Raw genomic sequence first — 22,920 nt, 5'->3', positions numbered from 1 at the left:
CATTACAGAGGCAAACTGAGAACTTCTGTGTACCTTTTATCACTGGTAACAGTGACAGTCACATTACAGTATTGGTTATGCCTGCTCCCATTCAGATATGGCATTTAGCTCCATATGAGCAGCTCCACACGGGGGATGACCTGAGGTTAATCTGGCCCAGAGGGGAGGATGCGCTGCCAGACATTCTCACTAGCATCCTCTCTCCTCCCTGTGTACAAGCACCAGACTGGGTCAGTTAGCCAAGCTTGCAGCTTCGCTGAGCCCCAACCTGACAAAGGCCAAAGCCTGAGGGAGAGGTGCCTGAGGGCTCTTGAACAGTGTCTTTGATAGGTCTTGACTAACTAGAGACAAGGTTAAAACCAATCAAACAGACTCTGGGAGCTGTTTCCTACTGGTAGTGCACACGACTGTAGGCTAGCTCCCCAAACCCCTCGTTTGCTTCCTTTAAAGTGCACTCGTCAGGCAGTGTAGAGTCGGCCCCTGTGACTCGCCGGGAGGTTAGTCATGGCTCCAAAGTAATTAAAGGGAGAGTTGTTACACCCTAGCCAAACGAAAGAAGTCAGTCACTTTGCGATGACTGTGCTAAATCAGTCTCCACAGAGTGCTACAGCGAGTAAACACTTCATGTGCCTTCCCAACTCATCATGTCGTGGATCTATTAGGCGCTATGCACTATTTCACACCACATTCCTGTTGGCTGCTGTGGAGGTAGCAATTACCTTTGCGTTAGGCTAACTGACTCACAGTAGCAGTTAAGTGTATGTGAGCTTCACATTGGCTCCAAGGTGTTCCATTGGAACTTGGGATCTTTTCAGTCCACCAATAAACTTTAAATTGGAATTTTAATGGACATGCTTTTTATTAGCTGAATTTAAGAGGTGTGCATTGTTTAGGTGCAAATAACTTGCGTAATATGCAACATATCTTCTTGTCAACAAGCGATAATTACCAATAAGAAATAATTTTTTATGATGATGTTTACACAGACTTACTTCACGGAGGAAACAGTGCCCGTGGTGATGGAGTCAGTCTTGGAAAAGCTGGACTTCAGGTAGTCAGCGGCGTTGAAGCTTATGTTTCCTGTCTGGTCCATTGTGAGCCCGGGGGCGATGCTGGCCCCAGATGCGCCCATGGTGGGAACACCAGGAGCTCCCAGGTTTCCTGGTGCTGTAGCGAGGATATTGGGCATCAAAGAGGCCTCTGGATTTCCTGGCATTGGCTTCTGAATTGTTCTGACGTCATACTTGGAAGGGCGGCCAACTTTGTAAGTCTTAAAGGCAATGCTGCCGCCCATGTCAGGGTTGCCCTCACCTGGCTTGAAGAGGTGCAGAAACTTGACATTCTCCAGGTCGTACTTGGAGGGTCGCTTGTAAGCATTACCGTTCTGCTGCTGTAGACTTTCACCCATCTTCAGCTTCTGAATAAAGAAGTCATACTTAGAGGCTCGGGATGCCATGCTCTGGATGTGAGAGGGATTTTGTGGCTGAGAGGCGCCGAGCTGAGGTCCTCCTGGCTGTTTGTGGTCCAGGCTGGGGGGGTAGATCTGTGCCTCGGCCCCTGGGAGGCACCCAGAGGTCTGGAGCATGGTGGCGCTCTTGTCTTGGGCCAGTTTTGGGTTGAGGTCATCTGGTTTTGGTGGGGAAGCATGCATGGGCCAAGGTAGGGCGTCACCAGCTTTTAGCTTACGAATGTACTCTTCGTACTTAGAGAAGCGGGCGCGCCGTGAGGCCTCCTCACTGCTGAGGGGCGAGAGGTCTGAGGTAGCGGCTTTGAGCTTCTCAAAGCTGATCTTCTTGGTCAGCTCATCTCTTACCTGCTGATCATTATAACCGAACATTCCCAAAAATTCATTCATGGTGTTGGCTGCATAGTCTCGCAGGGCAGATGCTTCTCCTGCAGGGAGAAAAAAAGAGTAATGAGCTACTATGTAAAAGTTAACAAAAACCGCTCCGATTTTTCACTTTAAGAGGCGCCAACAGCAGAGGTAAAAACTTATTTAGTTTAAAGTTGAGTTACCTCAGAGTCATTGGTGCTGTCTGGCATTAATAATTAACTCATTACTTGCAACAGATTAGTATGATTGTTTTTTTCATTTTGGGAGAGAAACTGAACCCAAATTAAACCATTGCTCAAGACGTGTTAATCAGTGGCTAAATTCATGTCAGTCAATCAGTCTTTGAAATGGTTCTCTCTTGCTTCATGTTGACTGATGCTTGCTCTACATGTTGTTCTGTTTTGTAGCCATTGTAGTCTATGACCTTTTTTTTCCTTCAAATATCAAGTGAAAAATAAAGTAATCTGGCTCTTGTTTTGTAAATCAATTTGAAATCAATTTTGTCAGCCTAATTATTGAAAAACAAGCTATCTTATATTTTATAGTACATTTCAAATAAGTGATTTTGCATTGCACAATAGAGAAGCATATCTTTATATCTGTGGATGTATGTCTATAAACAAGCAGGCAATGCTCTTCCTGTTTTGGTTGCACTCTAATCAAACCTGCAAAATCTGCAGGTGACTGTACCAAACAACACACTAAATAAACAAACTTCTCTCATTACAGTGTGTTATGTTATCAACATTCATTAGAACATTTCTTTTGAGATTTTTATTTGCAATACATTTTAGCAACTTTATTAAGAAATCACATTTAAAACAAAAGAATATAAGGGGAACTTTAGGAAAAATAATGTATACTTTTACATTATGACTAATGCTTTACGATTAAAAAAATATATAATTGTAACTACTGTCTGCCAGGAAATCATGTCATGTTAAGTGCAATTTATAATGGATAATCCTCCACAAAGCTTGGTGTAAGGTATTGGAAAATAACAAGATTGTTGTGTCACCTTCAAGAGTAAAAAGCATGAATCCTGTCCCCTTTTTACACATTTGTGAACTGAAACATCACTTTCATTTTAAGAGTCCATTAAATTGGACAACTTCCCCAAGGACATAGGCGAAATATACTCAATGTATAGTTTAATTGCATTAGGTGGAGATTAATTCTGGCCCATTAACTTTCATCCAGGTTAGTGCAAGGGGTCAGAGATTGTTTCTTAAAGCATTGGAGGGACAAAGCTCTTCATAAAGAAGAGATGAAAAGACAAAGAAAGGGTGTGTGAGGGAGAAACAATGAAAACCAAGAGGGAGAAATGTAGATGGTGAGGCATTTGAGTTTGTAGATCCAACTCAATTCCATAAATCTGTTGTGTCAGTCTGCACGTCAGGCAGGATAGTAATGTACCACATGATCATTTCACCTGGGTCATGTAAAAGCTCTGGCCTTCTAGACTCATCCTTGGCACAGTCACAGGATCAGGGTCGAATACATTTAAAAAAATAAAATGTTTTATTGCTTTTTTTTCATCACCATGAACACATGAGCTGGTGAGAGCTAATACCACCTACAGGACCATCCGGGTAATTAATACACACATATTTTCTGCGCTTGTCTCAGATTTCTCAGTTATTGCTAAATCAGTCTCTGTGCCCTGCTTTTCACATCTCATGAGCAGCATGTAAAATAATCCCTACATTTCCATTCACTGGAGTTGCTCCTTGGCGTGGAGGTTCAGTATGAAAGAGTATCTGGTGGATCGAAAGGGCATGAAACATTTAACAGAAATGGATCAGGTATTTGAGAGGAAATACCTGCATGTTTACCACAGATCTGATCGGCAAATCTTCTCTCTGTTTTCACATGTGCTGAAACTGTATAAACAATACTGGTATCTACAGCTGGGTGCAGTACAATTTATCTTGTACTTTTTACCTCATACATAAATCCGATCTGAACATTATTATTTTCATTTGATTCAAGTGTTGATAACCCTCGTGCTTGATTGGAATGTACTGCTTATATATTTGTTAAGTGCACCTCAGGACACAGACTATCATATAGCTCTAAAGTTAGGGCAGACCCGCCCACAGCCCGTATGAGTCAGAATATGGAACTACTGTACACTTTACTGAGCTAGAGACGATGTTCAAAAAAATCAGGTAGATTAAATGGAAATCATATGTCAAAAAATAATAATAAATACATTTAATGGGAATAGATAAATGCCTGTTGAGTTTTGCTTTGATGTTCCAAATGAAAGAAGACATTATTGTTGTAGTACAGTCAATTGCAAATGATTGCAAAGAGACTACTGGTTTCTGTCATGGGAGAACAGAAATCCCTTTTAGTTTTTTTTTTGTATTCTATTTGCCTCTGGTATTATCCTCACCACTCCCAAAACTTGCAGAGTCTCTTTATTCATCAGCGGATCCATGTGGCGTGTTATCAATGAAAGGCAAATGATTGGACTTAAAGGGATAATGACTGGGACTGATGGGAGATAACCTTTCTAAAAAACCATGTAAATGAATGTTCAACTCCTGCCCTATCTGGCTGCCGCCTAATGATGTCATGTGACACCAGGTGGGAAAGTACTGGTCTGTATGGGTGCATGCGTTAAGGTGAAAATGGCCACACATTGCTACCACCCACCCAACAAAAAAAGAAGAACATAAACTGATATTTCCTTCTTCACTCTCTCCGGTGGCCCTGGACATTTTCAAACAAGTGGTCTCTAATCTTGACACTTCAGTCAAGCAAAACCCTACACACGACAGACCCGCCTTGTCTATATTTGAGGCAATTAGGCTACATTTCCCCTCCCAGATATGATAACAGATGGGCATTATATCTCCTTTTGGCGGACCAAACATGGCCATCCGTGGCATAGTTCCCCGCTCACAGGACTAAGAGGCAGAGGTGTCGCTGATGATAAAGGTGCACGTTGGAGGCTATATATGGACTAATCTAGAGTTTGAATACCTATTAAAGGGTGTCAGTTTTGAACCACTGAAGCACAATGTAAACCAATTGGTGACGAAAAAATGTTTTAATAATATGCCGTCTTTTCAGTTGTCAGTCCGAGTACATTTTAAATAGTGGGATTTTCTGTATATGGTACAATCATTTAAATATAGTCTTAGGTGGAATTGGTGTTCATGCTAGTGAATTGTTGAAATATGTTGTATTTAAATGGACAGTAGTGGCTTAATAAAGAGTTGCTTTGAATAAATGACATCGTGTGCATGTGTTTGGACTAATTTGACAAGAACAAAACTGCACGAAGCTTCAAACTTCCTCTCTGTTAGTTAATTAACAGGCAGTAAATAGAGAGGGCTTTGAAACAGCTTGAAATGAACAATAACCTTTTACAGTGAACCCAGAATTGCAAATGGAAGTCATGGTCAAGCTTGTTTGATCCGTCACTATGAGCATCTCTGTCATTGCTTTCATACTTTTTATTCATTGTTTTTTTCCATTGACTGGCTTATGGGGGCTCTAATGCGACATCTAAATGATCTAGGAAAAGTATTCTGGGGTTTTGCACTGATAGGAAATCCGCACGATGCCTCAATGTGAGGAGTTAAATGTTTTGAAGGTCGCAGTTTCTCTCATTGATCTTGCAATGTTTGTTAATTACATTGTCACTGATGTTGTGAGAGATAATTAAGCCACTATGTTTATATGCATAATTATGTGCACTCCGCATCAGCCTTTGAAAGACAGCGGCGAGAGAGAGAGAGAGAGAAAAAATGTTTTAATTGTGAGCTGAGCTGAAACATGGCAATATAGATGCCCTAGTTACAATCAACAAAGAGCAACTCTGAAAAAAAAAAAAAAAGTGTCTAAAGAAAAGATTTGCAACTGATGCAGTGTGCTCTCCTTGCAGTCTTCAAAAACACTCTGGCTTTGTTGTGAGATGTAAAGTTAAGGGAGCCGGTGCAGGAGAAGGTGTAGGTCTGCTTCACAACAGCAATACATATTTACAGACAGGCTTTTTTATTGCGTTGAAATAAACACAAAATGACTAATTAAAACCACAAAGCCTTTTTCATTTGCCTCTGAAATGAAACCTGCTTCAGTTTCTGAGAAGCCCCTGCCCCCAATTCTGTATGTGGCCGGAGCTACTGCTGTTAAACCAAACGAAATGCAAAGAAAAAGAGTATGTGTACATGACTGAGGTAGATACATAAACCTAGATGAAAGACCAAAAAACTGCTAAAGTGAGGTGAGCAAGCACAAAACAAAACTTGTTTTTCTACCGCAACAACCGTTCTCACCTGCAAATTGCAGTATTTTTTTTTCTCTGGGTGCTTGTGAAACTTTATCTATTCATATAACCGAGCCATGTTTGGTCTCCTTTTAAGAGCACTCTGTTTTAACTCCTGCTATACAAAGGCAAATATTTTCTATAGTGTGTGTGTCACCAAGTGTATAACCGTAGAAGGTACTTTCTTAGATATTGTTTGTGCTGTTAACACATACTCTTGCTACTTCAGAATGACTGCCAGCTTTATCTGTTTGATAATCAGTGAATAATACCGTGGAAACAAATGTAACAATTTAACAGGGGTTATAATGAGTCATTTACAAGAGCACATATTTAGGAATTTATGAAAAGTATCTATGTTGTTTGTGAGAAGATAATAACATGATTAAGTGATATATGGAACTGCAATATAATTTCACTATTTCTGAGTATATTTAGAAATTGATCTCATGAATTTGACAACTGTTAAAAAAAGGGAACCTTAGCTCCTCCACGGCAGACTTCAATTTCATGTAATAGAGGAGTTTGAAGCAGTGGCTAAGTTTAGTGAGCTTAGGGAAAATCAAAGACTCAATATGTAATCCTGGGTGTAATATGAAGCTTATCCTGGTTCTGCCATGCGCTCTTGGCCCACAGCTGCTGGGAGAGTGCATAAACGGCCTTATGTTGTAAGCCTACTCCATTTATGAATTTCTTTATGCAGTTAACCACACACTGACAAGTTCCTGTTTTTCCCCCCTGGCCTGCCAGTTGAATATGTCTTCAGGGTAATGTCACTGGCTATTCATAATGTAACTCTAGAGTGTCTCTTTCCAATAATGGGCACACTTAAGCTTATGTGGATGTACCAATGTCACCCGCCCTCTATCTAAGCATTGGGCCTATAATACTATGCAGTGGAATGTTTTAAAGGGCAAAGGTAGTGTTGGTTTGAGATATATAAAAAGGGTTGGCTATTAATCAGAGTAAGGTGGCGACATTAGAAAGAAAACAATTGGACAACAAATTCAAATTGTACCTGTGGAGGCGAAAGGTGGCGGACGACTCTGGGCTTCGCTTGGTGGCTTGTAGGTGGTTTCTTTTGGAGGCCTTTCTTCAGCTTCTTTGTCGTCATGGTAACTGCCATCTTGAGAGCCGGTCACGGGCTCCCCCTCCTCTGTCTTGTCTTCGTCATCGCTGCAGCCTGTGGGGCGCACCATGTACACGCCCTGGGGAGGGGCATCTTCGTCATTGCTGACTTTGGGTTCATGCTCCTCTTCATCACGAATAGCTGGTGGCTCATCGCCGTATTCGCCGTTGACCCACTTCTCGATGGCCTCGCGTCTCTTCTGGTCCTCTTCGAGGCTCTCGGGGAAGATGGTCTCGTTGTCATCGTAGTGCGAACTGCCATGCTCGCTGTTTTCTGCTACACTCTGGTCTCCCTCTGCATTCTGGGAGCTGGTGTCGAACACCACCTGGCGGCTCAGCTTGGCACAGATAGCATTAAGTTTTAGGCCACCTTTCCTTTTGGCGGCCATCTTGGATTTTCCTGAGGTCGTTTCAGTGCATAAACTCCTTTCAGCTATTGGAAACAAGAAAAGAAAAAAGAATAACATCAGTTTAAAGTTGTCCAGGATAGAAATGATCTCAATGTAACTCAAACTTTCTTTCAAAACGTTTTTCGTTATTTATTTACAATGCTTTCAGTATCACCTGAAATAAAGTTTGAACCATGTCATGTCAGACTTATGTCAGTATGTTGTACTGATTTTAAACATTGCAATGGAAAAACAACAGGTATGTGACTGCTGCTATTAATAACATCCAAAAGCACTTAACAATAACAGCACAAGACTGGAAGGACACACAGAGATACTGTACATATCTTTCTAAGTCACACCTCTTCGGTCAGCAGAGTTTAGAGCGGCGGTGGAAAAAAAGGAGAAAAAAAGCTCAGGCAGCTGAAACCACAGGCAGATAGGTATCAGACCCCCTACGGTACTACAAGCAGCAAATACACGGCTACATAATCCTTCACATGACAGCGCTATAGAGACACTGTGAAATGTTATCTTCACTCTCACCTCAAGAGGCTGTGGTCCTGCCTCTGAGTGGGGGCTGCACAGCATTAAAGCTGTCAGGATGTGAAGTGAAAATGCTGAGCGCTTTTTAGTCTTTCGGACTCTCATTTAGTGGGATTAGACACAATAACTGCTCCTGTGCCGGCTGCAGGTTTGCCTTTATAAGAAGGAAATAATACATTTGTATTTAAGCTCTTTCGGTCTTTGCGCTGTCTTTTACTGTTGATCTAGCAAAGACATGGATACATCAAAGAAAGATGTTATACATATCTTTGCTTAACAAGACAAACTACACAGTCTCAACATCTCTTTCCCCCACGCGGCCTCTCTGTGAACAATAGAGCATGATAGAGTGTGCTTTGGGGCAGGAATGGGTGGCATTATTTCAACCCAAGTGGGGCTATCTTTATAACATGTGCTCTGATGAGACAGGAACAGCTGCCTGTGGCATTCCATATCCAGAGCTGCCTTTTTAGGGCAGAAACTACACTCTACCTTTCGTTTTATTTCCAGAGCCACCAAAGTTCACCTTGCAACAGCCTTTTTTCAGACTCAAAATCAAGGCCAGATCTTTATCAAGTTGTAAATAACCTTTAAAAAGCGGGGAGGAGGTGACGGTAATACAGCATTTATGATATTAAATAAAGCAGTGTACCCTCCAGAGATCAGAACAGCGTTTTAACTTGTATTATGTTTTTATGTGGTAGTATGTAAAGCTTTGTCAGATGAGGCTCTTTTAAAACAGTTAAACAGCATGCCACAGCAGGGATATTTCTCCTTGTGTGCAACTGAATTGAATCTTAACGTAGCCACACTGTGGTTAAGATAATATGCTATACTGAGCTACGGACACACAAAAATGTGTGAGATGTAACAAAGTTCTATCTTAAAGACTCAATTCACTTTCTATAACAATGAGTACGAGGCTCTTCATTTTCCCTCCGCCATAAACCCAAGCACAATCATGTGTGAGCCATTGCCGGCATTATGTAAATCACACCGGTGCAACATAAAATCCTGTTTTCATTTTCTTTTGCAAAGCTGTGGAATCATTAGAGGACAATACAATTTAAAGGAGTTTACAGATCACCCCGTCGCCAGACAATGTCCCCCGTGCTCCCCACACATGCTTTCTCAGTTACTGTATTTACATTGCGGGCTTCCTCTCTGAAACAATGGCTACAGGAATTATGTAGTTTTGAGAGGGCCATATATCAGTGGCAAATTACTGTATAATTTAGTGTTAGACAATTGCAGGCGGGGGTGAAAGGTTCACCTTTAAGATGACAGATATTTTGTAAAGGAAAAGAAAAATCAGCTGGAAAAACTATTAGGAAGTGGAAGACATAAATTGTCAAGTTGTATTTTTTTTGAAATACCCTCCAAAGGAAGATTGAGGTCATTAGGGTGTTGCTGTGGAGGTCATTTTTTCTGTTTACTGTGTTCAGTATTTCATGCTTTAACTACCGATTTTCCTTTCCGCATTGCGAACTCAAGCTCCTCGTGGGAAATGACCCCGACAGAGATGTTTCTTTCCATTAGTGACTATTTAGTATGATTTTCTGTTAACAATACAGAGCGTGCGTAGAGGACTAAGTGCTACTGTTTAAGTATATAAGCAGTCCTCTTACTGAGTTATCAGACAGGGTACGCACACATTCAGTGGTTTTCTTCTTTTAAAGGTTTGCTTTGAACCAAATTTAATACGGTTAGCTTCCTGTAAGGAGAAACATGCTATGGTTCGGTGGTTTATGGATGCTGTCTAAACTATTATTTATGCTGATGGTTTCTGTCCATGACAGCTTTTTACCATTGCCTACAATAGAGATTGCTATGGTAACACCAAGTTGTTTACCTCAAGTCGTTTGTGTGCATGATAGCGTACAATGAGATCAAATCTGTGGGGACCTACATGAAAGAACAACTTTTCCCTCTGGGACCAACTCCCCCACCTCCCTGAGAGTCCAGTAAGCATTCTGCCTTATTAATGAATATCAGACAGAAAAACAACACTGTCACATGCATTGGACATTATTTACCATCTGTTTTAGCCTGGTGTGCTAATTGTCAAGGAGGAGACACCTCAGTAAGCACTGAGCGTTGGAAAAAAACAGGCAGGTTTGAATCTAAACGGCTGAAACTAATTTTTCCAACTGCTTATGTTAACTATGACATTATTTTTTTTACTGGAAACAGAGCAGGGCCACAAAGGAGCGCCATTTACTGTCTGTATAAGGCCAGAACCTGAGGAAAAAGACAAGAAACTATTTTGAATACATTTTGACTGGGTCGGGTTCTTTTTCATCTTCAGTCAAAAATATGCGCATCAAAGTTCTTTGGAGCCCTGTTTCTTCTCAGAGCTGGATGACACAGCTTGTATTCCAGTCTAGCCCTCCGCACTGACAAGCGTACTCTTCCACAGCTCTAAGCCCCACAGGTCTTGTTGGTTTTTGATGCAGCGTCTCTGTTTGTGTGCCAGAATGATATCATGCCCAATCAAGTGGTGTTTCAAATCCTAATAACGCTGTTGGAAGTGCATTATTTGTGTGAACGTGCGCAGACTATAATCAAGGCAGCTACGAGTAAAGAATGTGGAAGTAAAGACTGGCAGGGTCATGGCTTTACGTCTTTTTATCATTCAAAGACGAGGCAGCTTATGTCCAACATGCTTGTTTAATCATCTTGTGGAAGATGTAAAGTCACATAAACAACATATAGAAAATTGAATTACTTGACTTATTGTTCATTCAAAGTGCAGCGCTGCACCATCGACTCCCTGCAGTGTGGAGCGAGCACACGGGAGGGTCTGTATATAAGAGACGTAGATATTACCCGTTTAAACTGAAGCTTATCTCCTCACCTAATCAAACACAGGTACAGGGCTTGTTGTAGATTCCTGCTGAGTTTCAACATGACTGACGGAGGGACAAACCCCCTGCAATATCAGGAGTTAATTAATACAAACAGGGTCTAGGAGATGTGTGTTCAGCTCAGGATTATTTTACAATATGCAACGGAGAGTTGCTGTAGCTGTTTTAAAGGAAGCCCAGTTATAACTTTATGAACCTTTGGCAGATTAATCGACAAGGCTGAGCTCCCTGTGTGTAGCTCCGTGAACCTTTTGTGTCTCTGGCTCTCAAGGGAGATGTATGTGTGAGAGATCGTGTGTGCACGAGTGTTTCAGGGAAATCACTGAGCCACACAGGCAGACATACACAGACACACTTGGAAATTACCATGTTTTTATTTTTGTAAATTTACGGCTTGCAGGAAGAGAATGTTTTCCTCTTCTCTCTCTCGCCCTGCATGGTAGAGAGGCTGCGGCAGCCTCAAGGAAGTCAAGCGGAAAGCCACTGATGGACAACTACGCCACGACACCCAGACCCCAGCATCTGGCCCCTCTCTCATTTTTATTACACAAGAATAACAATAAGCAGGTCGACGACCCCGCCGTGAGATTTTGCCACAGTTTTCCAACAGTCGGTGCAGCCGATGCTGAGAAAATTTCCATTTTTCCGCATGCATATTTAATTGAGTTTTGTCCCAGTGGTGCGGAAATGATTTGTTTTTTGCTCTCTGTTCACTTGACTCCTCTTCGGAGTCGCTAACCCTGATTAAGACGTTCCCGTTAATTTCCCAGCGCACACCTTTTTTTTGTGCATTAATGGTTCTGATCGTCTAATTAAAACTTCTCAGCTCGGCTGCTGATCACCGCTCGTTGTGCCTCTGACCTGAAGTTTTAATTGCCGCATCAGAAGCGATAATAATAATTTTGAGGTTCTGATGATTAAAAACAATGCCATTGCCAACTAGATGATAGATGGGGGTTTAGGGGTGGGCACATCTGAGGAGAAGTGTATGTAGAGAAAGGATCTAGAAAGGGGGGTGTAAAGTCGGTATAGTAGCAAGAAGGTTTTTGTTTTATGGGGGGGGGCTACTGTAGGTGATAACCGAGGGGAAAAGGTTGGCAGACTATACGTACAACTCAAAGCCTTCCTGAAGAAACAGGTTTGGCTAGGACTGAGACTTAGAACTCAAATCTAAATCTGCCATTGACTGATCCACGGTGGCTCTCACTTGGCAGGTTTGCCAGGTTGGGGAAGAAAGAAAGAGCTATATAGAGAGAGCATGCGAGAAAGGGCGATACAGGCATATAAAAGATGACGACAGTCCAATACCCTGTGCTTATTTTCATAAAAAAGATAATAGCACAGTAGGCGCGGTACAAAAGCCACATTGTTCATAAAGTGACTGAATGGAAAAAAGGAACCGGTGGTGACTGTTGTCTTGGCCATAAAACACGATACTGATGAGATGTATTTGATAAGTAGATTACAGTCGAAACAGGAGAAGTGAGTTGCTTGTGATCTTCTTTTAAACACTACTTTCACACTGTGCTTTGCAGGTCACACAAACTGCAGAAATGATTCAGGCATGAAGAGAGAAAGAGAGAGAGGCTGTGCGACTGGGAAACTGCCACCAGCCCTAATTCGTCACATTTTGTTCTTTTTTTAACCACTGGATTTCTAATTGATTTTTTAGGTCCCAATAAAGGATCAATGCTTTTCTGCAAAACATATTGTACATGCGTGCAGGCACAGTGCACATGGACATACGGTCATGAGGGAGGTGTCTTCCCTCCCCCTCCCCTCCCCTGTTCATCTCTCTCACAAATGTATTTTATTGTTAATCAGTTGGTTGCGCATCTGCCTGCGTGTTGTTTTTTTCTATCAATAAAGCACTTATTGCTTTTAGTCGAGAATATGACCTTGCACATCGTGTGCAGTCTTTCTGGGGGTGCCGACCTTGAAGGACCAGTTTGGACTATTTCACTTGGGCTCACTCCACGGGCTGTTATCAAACACAAGCCCTCAGCCAAATGCCACACCGCTGCAAAACACAAAGAAGACACTGGGGGACAAAGGCAGACACCGAGGGCCCCAGTAACACACACTGACACAGGACAATGGCTGAAGAAAAACAATGTGTATTTCAAGTGCAGACGGAAGAGGAAAGATGTTGAACTTGAGGGCAATCAGGCAGGAAAGTTGAAATCTAAGGACAAATACGCCCTCCGGCTTCATCACAAACAGGGTAATTATGGTGTTTTCCAGAACAGAGGACAAGCAGTCTAAAATGGTCTCATCTGACATGAGTGACAAGAACCATTCTGACAGCCATGTACCAAAACAGCCAACTTTCATTTAGTTTGCTGCTTAGGGTAATTTATGGGACACACAGCTAACTTGTTAAAATTGTACATCAAATCTGGACTCCCAGCTGGCACCAGATGACGACTTAATTTCTAAGTGTTTGTGTTACGTGAGGCTAAAACTTTGACTTTAAAAATACACAATGGAACACAGTCCCATGCCTCCACAGACTGAAACAAGGGAAATATATTCCTGCAGCTTTGTTTTTGAAGCTCATCTCTCATGTTCATTTTCATGACACCAGGAGTGCAATTTGATAAGCCAAACGCCATGGCAAATGAGCAGACGACCCCTGTGTCCCTCCCTCATGGTCGCTGTGCTTGGTGCTGCAGCAAGGCAGTGTGGGTAGTACAGTGGAGAAGGGGCTCAGCGGTGCACCTCTCAAGGGCCCTTAAGCTAATATCTGTACAGATTAACTGCTTCAGTTGTATTTGTCACGGGGATCTCTCTTTGCCTTTGTGGCTTTTGGTAGGGAGAAGGGGAGATGTGTGTGAGTGTGTGTTTATATGAGTGTTACCCACACACGTGTTTCTGTGGCGAAGGGAACGGCCTGCTCACCTAAGAGGTCAGGAACCACCAGACCGGTGTATGTCATCCCACGTCATTATCTTTGGGGCCTTATCTAATGGAACAAAATCTCGGGCTACACTGCTGAGTAAGTCATCCCCGTCCTCTTATCATCACCTACCCCCCCTATCTCTCCACAGGACACACACACACACACACACACACACACACACACACACACACACACACACACACACACACACACACACACACACACACACACACACACACACACACACACACACACACACACACACACACACACACACACACACACACACACACACACACACACACACACACACACACACACACACACACACACACACACACACACACACACACACACACACACACACACACACACACACACACACACACACACAGTGTCAATCCTCCAGGGTAAACTCAGCACACGCCGCTCCATTAGTTATCAATTAAGTCTGGAAATCTCCACCTGGCTTACACAAACAAAGATGAAGCAGGCACACGTACGTAACACCCCTTTAACAGGAAGTTGAGGAGAACGTGCCTTGTTTGACTACTGGTGTGGGTGAGACAGTGTTTGTGTGTCCGTGCGAGTGGCACTTGTGTCCATGAGGTTAACCTTGATACGAGGCCCTGTCAGGCTAGATAATGTCAATCAATGACAAGCCCTCACAGATAACCCCTAATGTGAAGCCTAAAAAGCAAAGCTGTTTAGATCTTTAGACATGCCCCCATTCACCAGCATATGAATTGCATTACAAGGAAATGAGCTGTGGCATTTCTTTAATAAGACTCTTCAGACATTTTGACAGCATATAAGGCACTCTGCCGTTAAAAATAATGAAATAAAGACGCCGCTGACAAAGCTTTCTGACACCAGGCAGTGTTCTGATGGGCAGATCCAAGTGCCTGTTAAGTGGTGGAGAGGGAAGGATGTGTAGGGGGAAAGAGGAAAAAGGAAAAGGAATGGTGGACCCTTTGGTTCTTTTTTCTCAAGCTCCCGGGGACTTCTTAATTGATTTCCAAGGTTACGTTTCAAATTAGTTGTTCAGATACGGGGCCTGGTGAATGAGAGTGCGAGTCAATGTTTTTTCTAGCAATTTCCCTAAATTCGGCCTGGTTTGGAATGTTTGCATCAGATCTGGTTGACCTCCTTCACCTTCTCTCTTTCCTCCTTTTGCTCTTTTCCTATCACTCTGTCCTTGAAAAGAAAGAAGGAGGTGACATTAACCCCAAAAAGCATGTATTTCCAGACAGGAAGCCTGCGCTGACAACATCGATCCCTGGCTCCCATTAAAACATTTGCTCTGCCTGACAGACTTTTCCTCTTTTGGACTTTATATGCGCTACAATGAATCACAGGTGCCTGTTAAAATGTCTTTCTGAGCAGGTTCTCTACCTGCCCTCAAAATCTGAGACTTTTTCATCACACTTCTTTTTATGAAGCACAATTAAAGTTTGATCAGTATTCATTCTTTGTAGGGCTAAGAGAGGAAGTGATGAGAAAGAGTCTTCCTGCTCGTGGGATTTGCATTTTTCAGACCCTGTGGCTGTGACTCGGCTGCCAGAACTATAGTTTGTTATCTTTGAATTTTCTGATCAGCAGGGGGGGAAGTGACAAATGGGTTGACATGAAATATGACATTTTAAAGTTCATGTGTCCATGGGTGCTTTCGGGAGTCTGGGTATGTGCACAATACATTGTAAACACATATGTTGCTGTAACCAATATAAAGTGTGTGTGTGTGTGTGTGTGTGTGTGTGTGTGTGTGTGTGTGTGTGTGTGTGTGTGTGTGTGTGTGTGTGTGTGTGTGTGTGTGTGTGTGTGTGTGTGTGTGTGCCTGTAGACAGCAGGGTATTGTGCTCTGCTTTTACTCCTCTCTGTCTTGTGGCTGCAGGTCTCGTCATTTTCTCTGAGAGACTCAGAAATCTGACATTTCTACACACTCCACCGCTGTGTCAGTGGCAGCTCTAAACAGTGTGCTTTACCAACAGGTTCAATGTGAACTGGAAGGCGGAACTAAACGTGGCAGTTTTCACCTAAAACAGGAACATTCTTGTTTCTGGGAGTTCAGTAGAGAGAGGAATGCGCTATGACTGAATTTCAAGGTGCGATAAAACAACACTCACAATAAGGGGGAGAAAAAAGGTAAAATGACTGTGAAAAGATGAAACAAGCAAAGCTGCTTTACAGCAAAAAAAGAATGCTGTCTATTTTGGGTCTCAGCATACAAAAGGAAGTGTTGCAAAGTTGACTCAAACAAATAAATTTGCTTTTGATAAAACCACAGCACGACTTTTGCATTCTACACCAAACCCACTTAGTTTCCTGCATCTTCATCTTTATGACTTGCCACATTTGTGAGAAGCCACTTGCTAAATTGTCAAGCACAAACAACTGGTTTTCAAACGGTGCAGTGTTTACGGCTTAAAATATAATTTAATTTGAAATGTGACAGGTTCGAGAAAAGCCCCAGAAGTGAACATGGAGGGCTTACCTATGTGCACAGTATCCAGCTGCCCGTTTTACATTTCTCCAACATTAATATTCCTCTTATTATTATTTTAAAGTGAAAACGGATACTCTGTTGAAGTGCAAATCTGATGAATTACGGGAGCAGATTGCTGCTATTAATTATTAAAACCTATTTTATAAATATTCAGGTCTGTCATGCATCTAATAATGAACGCTTTAGAGGAGGTTACTTCCCGTGCTCATCCTAATGTGTCAGAAATATCACTTTTAATCACGCTCGTGTCAGCGAGTGCTGGGTTTGAACCTGCTGAAAAAAATCTACCAAATCAAGGAAACTCAGCTGGCCTACTACTGTGCTCATCACAGCTCATGCGTCCCTGCTGTTTTGCACGATCCAGGTTCTTCTCCTGCCCCGTCTAAGGAAGCGGTGAACACCTCTCGGCTGCCTTCTGCATTCTTACTGTGGTAATTTGAATGGAGAATAATGCATCGGCAGCACTCTACCCTTCTGGACACACCTAGTCTCAGCGCTACTGCTGCCATATGCTGTGTTGATACATATTCATAACACTTTCCTGTGTGTTGAGTGTTGGTGTGCAATGAGGCTTAAATGCGTGTCTCACAACTTCAAATAGGAAGAGGAAAAAAGAAAAGAAAAAATCCAGGCACAAAGAAAGTTGGACTGCTCTTCGCCTTTTTTCCACGCTTCTCTTCTCCTCCGCCTTCTATGGCAAAGAAGACCATTTTGATAGCTGATAGGCGATCCCAGTGTTTCCGGGGGACGAGCGGGAGGCTGCCGAGTTTAAGGATTGTCTTCAAGAAGCTGTGAGAGGCGACAACTGTCAACCAGGTTAGATCAACTGTGCCGTTAGTTGGGCCGTTCTTCTTGGTTTGGTTGAGAGTCAATGGCATTGCACCACGACCTCCATACAACCTAGCGAAATATACATATGCGGCACAGAGCATACACACATCCTGATAGAGACACACAGTGTGGAGCGCTCTAAGATTAACGCTGTCAGAGCTACAATGATACCCCTTCATTATCTGCACACAGGGCCTCCTTCGTGCTCTCGCTTGCCTCACTGTCCTCTCCACTGCTTCACTATGGAGGTAGTAATTACTAAAGCTAACATTTCTCGCTCTCTGTACCTCCAACTACCCTCCACTTCCCAATTATTTCTTTCTCCTTTTGCCGCGCTTTCAAGTGACTTGCCAGCCTTTTTTGCCAATGATGACACAGCTGAAGGTATGGCATTGTTGATGGCAGCACCAGTGTAACCCACTGTGCATGTGTTAATGCTGTATTATAAGATTATTTGGTACCCAGCTGATATATAATAAAGGAATAGTGTGTTACCCCAGATTCAGATCAGTCCACTGCTGGGTCAAATACTCATTGTGGTACAACAACAGAGGAATGCTTGATGTACTGCAGTATGTGTTGTACTATACATTGTTGACTTAACAGGCTAGGATCAAAGAGATGCTCCCTCTTGCATGGCATTTTTCATTACCAACATTGCTCTTATTCTTTGTCTTTCTTCTTCTACTCCCAATGGAACTATGGCTTTATCAAAGGTGATAGCTTGCTCAGGCGCATTTTCTCAAACGTCTTCTTCAGCCAGCCATTTCCCTAGCCGCTCTCGGGTAAACGTCACTCATAAAAACCAGGGAAGATTTGATTGTGAGATCAAAAAGAAAAGAAGGACAGCAAGGAGAGCTGGGAGATGGGGAGAAAAAAGGGAATGATACCCTCCGCCCCCATCTGACACCAACGAGTGCTGAGGGTAATTCCTCCAAGCAGGGCCTGTGTTTTCAGACGCAAATACAACAAAACGTCGGGTGCTGCCGTGAGACATCAAAATGGGCGATTTTGACTTCAGAGGGTCTTCAGATGCTTGAGGAACTGAGAGAACAGAAGGTACCAGCAGGCTGTTAATAAACCAATACGGGAACCACGCCAGAAAAACTGTCTCCTCCCAAAATGCCAATCGGCAGCAGATCAGTAAAAGGCTTCCAACATACTGGAATATCCCACCTGAGCACTTTCATCTGCTCAAAGTGAGATGGCATAAACGTTGATCAGCTGCTTTTTTTTTAGTACCATTGAGATAACATGCAAAAAAGTCAATAAATTCCACAGATAGGTGCCATAAAGGCAAAAAGAGAAAAAACTAAAAGCACACAAACATTTTAGGGAAACTACTAGTTCAACAGGTGCCTTGAAAGCAGGAATTGTACGTCCTTTGCCTTACAGTATAGAAAGATTTTCATCAACAACTCAAATTCTTTTTTGAGAACTAAGTTGTGTTGTGACACGCCGAGAGGGACGTCCGCATTTTCCCTGGTGTTGTTCTCGCTCATTCTTGGAGCATTAGCCTCACTCCAAATAGCCTCAAGGAGATTAAGCTGGCTCATATTCAAATGCACATTTCTTCTAAAACCCACTCCACGAGTGGGCCAAGGAGATCAGCGCAGGAGCGTGGTGAGACGGTAGTCAAAGAAGATTCTGTCATGTATAAATCAGCTAAGAGGAGGAAAAGAGACAGAGCAAGAGTGAGAGAGAGAGGCTGGGGTAAAAGACAAACAAGTGTTGGCTCTGCTATATGAGTTTAGTTAGCTAGAGAGTTAGTGCATGAGTTATGGGTAGCGAAGGGCTGAGGGACGCTGTATTTATGAGGGGACTGAGTGAGTGTTAAATCCCTGGTAAGAAATAAAGTCGTCCCTGAGCGAACAGGGGAAACATTTCACTCAGTCTAAGAGGTGCCTTGAAAAAAAATGAAAGCCATCCCTCTTCCAGGGGAAGCAGTATTCCGTATTCCCTAAAATTGCTTTATTCCTTAAAAATGCTATAGATCACATCCAAGTGGATTGAATCTCATATTTGAATAGAGAGGAGGATTCTCCGTGTACATAATATCAAGGGAGTTTACGAGCCAAGGAAAGGGAAAGAATCTGATTCTTTTAAAATTGCATGCGGATTTTCTAAGGGATCTTTGGCTAAGGAGTGCTGCCAAAACACACATTGCACTTGTTGCAGTGCAAGGGTTCATCCAAGAAAAGTTTTTCCACTGTGGTTTACCCAGGAAAAAGTCGTACATCAGTACAAATATTCAAATGTGGCTTTGTGAATCAAATCTCAATATATATCTAAATCTATATCATTTTTCTTTAAACTTCTTTCTCATTTTACGATGTTGAAGGAAGTCAAACTTAAAAGGCCAAATACAAAGACAGGCCCATGGCCAATGGAAAAGCTTCACATTACACTTTGTGCACATCTTACCCTAACTCAGACCTCTCTCCAAACCCAGCAGTGGTAATAACAATTACTACTTAAAAAGGCTATATTTTTGCATTAACTTAAAAGGCTATATCTTTTTCTTCCCCTCCAGCCGTGTGCGGCCTCACTTACCCTAAGTATCTTCATAAATCACCAGTTACTGTTAACATGTACTCCACAATTCAGTCATCAATCTCCTACCAGGTCAGAGTGAAAACAGAGGGGGAAATGTCTGCTTAGTAAAATGTCTCTCTCGTGAATGCTGCTACCACCACCCACTACTCCAACACACACACACACACACACACACACACACACACACACACACACACACACACACACACACACACACACACACACACACACACACACACACACACACACACACACACACACACACACACACACACACACACACACACACACACACACACACACACACACACACACACACACACACACACACACACACACACTTAAATAACAAACACACGTGCCCGGCACACAGCAACCAGAGCAGTCTTCTGGGACACGGGAGTGGTTGCCAGATCGCCACGGTAACGCAAGACAAATTCAATTCTGACTTCACCTTTCACTCGAAGCCGGTTCTGTTTGTTAAAAAAAACAAACAAACAGCAAGTGTGAAGTTAGAGCCAGCCAACTTCTGCCTTTTTGTCTGTTCCTGTGGGCCTGGACAGGTAGTGTCCGGCCCAGGCTAGGGCAGCAGGCTGTCTGAGAGGCACACACCCACAGGCTGCATGTCAATCTGTGTTTATGTTCACAGACACAGTATTTATTTAACCAAAAGGAGAAAATCTAATTGTACACAAGGAGGATTATTCCTCTCAGAACTGTGTTTCCACAAGGGAGAAAAGGACTCTCTTCATCAGACACAGTTTATATCAGCAGAGTGTAAAATCCCTCTGTAGCTAAACAGCCGAATCAATTTAAACCAACACCGCAAATTAACTCATCTCATAACCCAAAACATCTGCATATAGCATTAGAACGAAGGGACTTTAGGTGCTTTATAATCATTTCTATTTTTAGTCTTAGAAATGTTTAAAATAAAGTGTGTTAATGTAAACTTTGAACAAAACCGCCTGAAATTGCTTTAAAATAAGTACAAATTATTTGTAATGTGTCATTTCCAGTTAATAACGTGTTTGGATCCCTCACCTAAATTAAAAAGCAAAACCACAATTTAAATGACACTAAATTACAATTTAAAATTCCTATACTCAAAAGGAAAAAAAGGATATTTTAAAACAACAAAGTAAAAGTAATCAAAAGTAAACTTTTAAACTATTTTATATTTAAATATTTATATTAATAATAAATGATTATGTAATACCTTAAACCATGCAACAACTTAGTGGATAAGCTGCTCAAGGGGGAGCATTGTTAATCTATAAAAAGGAATCATATTTCAAAAGCAGATCATATACTTTATTTCAAAATATGTATCTGTTAAGTAACGTGTTACTGCAAATGTCAAATAGATATACAATCAATCCATAAACCACAATATCTTACTCTGGAATTATCTTGAGTAAAAGTATAAAGTAGAATAAAATAGAAACCAAAGTAAACCCTAAAACTGCACAGTACAGTATACATTTAAATAAATGTACTTTCCAACTTGAAATGTCATAAATGTAACTGAATTATCAATACAAAAGCAGAAGTGTGAATAGTATAAAAAGTCAACAACAAAACTTTTTAGGAAGCAACACAGCATTAAAATTAATTAAACACATCACTGACATCCACCGCACTATAGGCGCAAATGTGCATCTGTAATTAAAACTGCAGTTTCTTTCCAAAAAGACGAAGATTACACCTGCTCTCTCTCTCTCTCTCTCTCTCTCTCTCTCTCTCTCTCTCTCTCTCTCTCTCTCTCTCTCTCTCTCTCTCTCTCTCTCTCTCTCTCTCTCTCTCTCTCTCTCACACACACACTTTGACACCACCCACCACATCACTACACATGCGTGCCTGACTCGTGCCAACTGCAACTAGTAGCAGACCCGTTCACCTCGAGGTAGCAGTTAACTCCAGTGTGTGTGAGGGGGGAGAGAGGGAGAGAGGGAGAGAGGGAGAAAGAGAGAGAGCGAGAGGAAGGTGTGTGTGAGACTTACCTGGCAGCAGACCGCCCTCTGCGCTCTGTCTCACCTCTCCCTCCTGCCCTGGAAGAATTCTCTCCACAAAGCAAGGCATTTTCTCTCAACTGCTCTCTGCCAAGCCTCTGCTCTCTCTCTCTCGCCCTCTCCTTCTGTCTCTCTCTCCCTCCCTCTCTCATTCTCACTCCTTTCCTTTTTCCCACTCTGTCCTCCTCTCTCGCTGTCTATCTCTCCTCCCCTCCTTACCCTCCCCCTCTCTCTTCACCCCCCCCCACCCTCCTTCTCCGAGCACAGATGTCGAGGCTGTGCAAGTTTACCCACTTTACCAGTAGGGGTCCTTCATCGCCCTTCTCCACCCCACAGCCACATGGGGGAACAAAACACACACATACACACACTCTCTCTCTCACACACACACAGGCCCCAGGATGAGAGAGCCACTTAACGGGCGCCCTCCTGTCACTGCTACAATGAGAGCCCTGTGCCGAGCAGCACGGCTGTATGAGCTGTGTGTGTGTGTGTGTGTGTGTGTGTGTGTGTGTGTGTGTGTGTGTGTGTGTGTGTGTGTGTGTGTGTGTGTGTGTGTGTGTGCGAGCGAGAGAGAGAGACAGGTGTGAAGTGGGTGGTGTGCACAGGGAGATGGCCCTCGGCCCTTTCCAGCCCTGTTCGGCTAGGCTCGGCCCTGGCTCCTGGCCCCTGAGTGTAGTACAGTAGTGGCCGCACACACACGCACGCACGCACACACACACGCACGCACACACGCACGCACGCACGCACGCACACACACACACACACACACACACACACACACACACACACACACACACACACGCACGCACACACACACGCTGACTTACAGTGGGTCTCTCGGAGAGGGAAAGAGATTGTGGGCATGCACAAGCATACACACTTTGACTCATACACAACATGGGCACACACACAAGTACAACTGCTGCTGTTTGCTACTGCTGCTGTTGACAGTGATAACATGTGCTTTGTGTCCTATGTGTGTGTCAGTCTGCATGTGCATGCCCACAAATACACATATTCATACACAAACACACCTATTTCAAGTCTCCATTCTATCTGTTTTG

At 42.8% G+C, this 22,920-nt stretch overlaps 1 protein-coding gene across 8 annotated transcripts in view; it reads right to left on the bottom strand.

Annotated features, from left to right (window-relative positions):
* casz1 (castor zinc finger 1) overlaps positions 1 to 22,920 on the bottom strand; it is a 74,224-nt gene that overhangs the window by 22,802 nt on the left and 28,502 nt on the right. For 7 of the 8 annotated variants that reach the window (XM_034087664.2, XM_034087666.2, XM_034087672.2 and 4 more), the window contains exons 1-3: positions 21,845 to 21,923; positions 7,135 to 7,677; positions 993 to 1,893 (exon numbers count right to left, since the gene is read on the bottom strand). In XM_034087664.2, coding sequence (XP_033943555.1) covers positions 993 to 1,893; positions 7,135 to 7,677; positions 21,845 to 21,923 — 1,523 coding nt within the window. Of the gene's footprint in view, positions 1 to 992; positions 1,894 to 7,134; positions 7,678 to 21,844; positions 21,924 to 22,920 lie in introns of those variants that run through there. The other variant, XM_034087667.2, reaches the window with a different exon arrangement.

This window comes from Pseudochaenichthys georgianus, chromosome 7 (genome assembly GCF_902827115.2).
Source record: "Pseudochaenichthys georgianus chromosome 7, fPseGeo1.2, whole genome shotgun sequence".
Taxonomy (NCBI): domain Eukaryota; kingdom Metazoa; phylum Chordata; class Actinopteri; order Perciformes; family Channichthyidae; genus Pseudochaenichthys; species Pseudochaenichthys georgianus.
The sequence above is the reverse complement of the archived record's forward strand: the minus strand, read 5'-3'. Positions and strand labels throughout refer to the sequence as shown.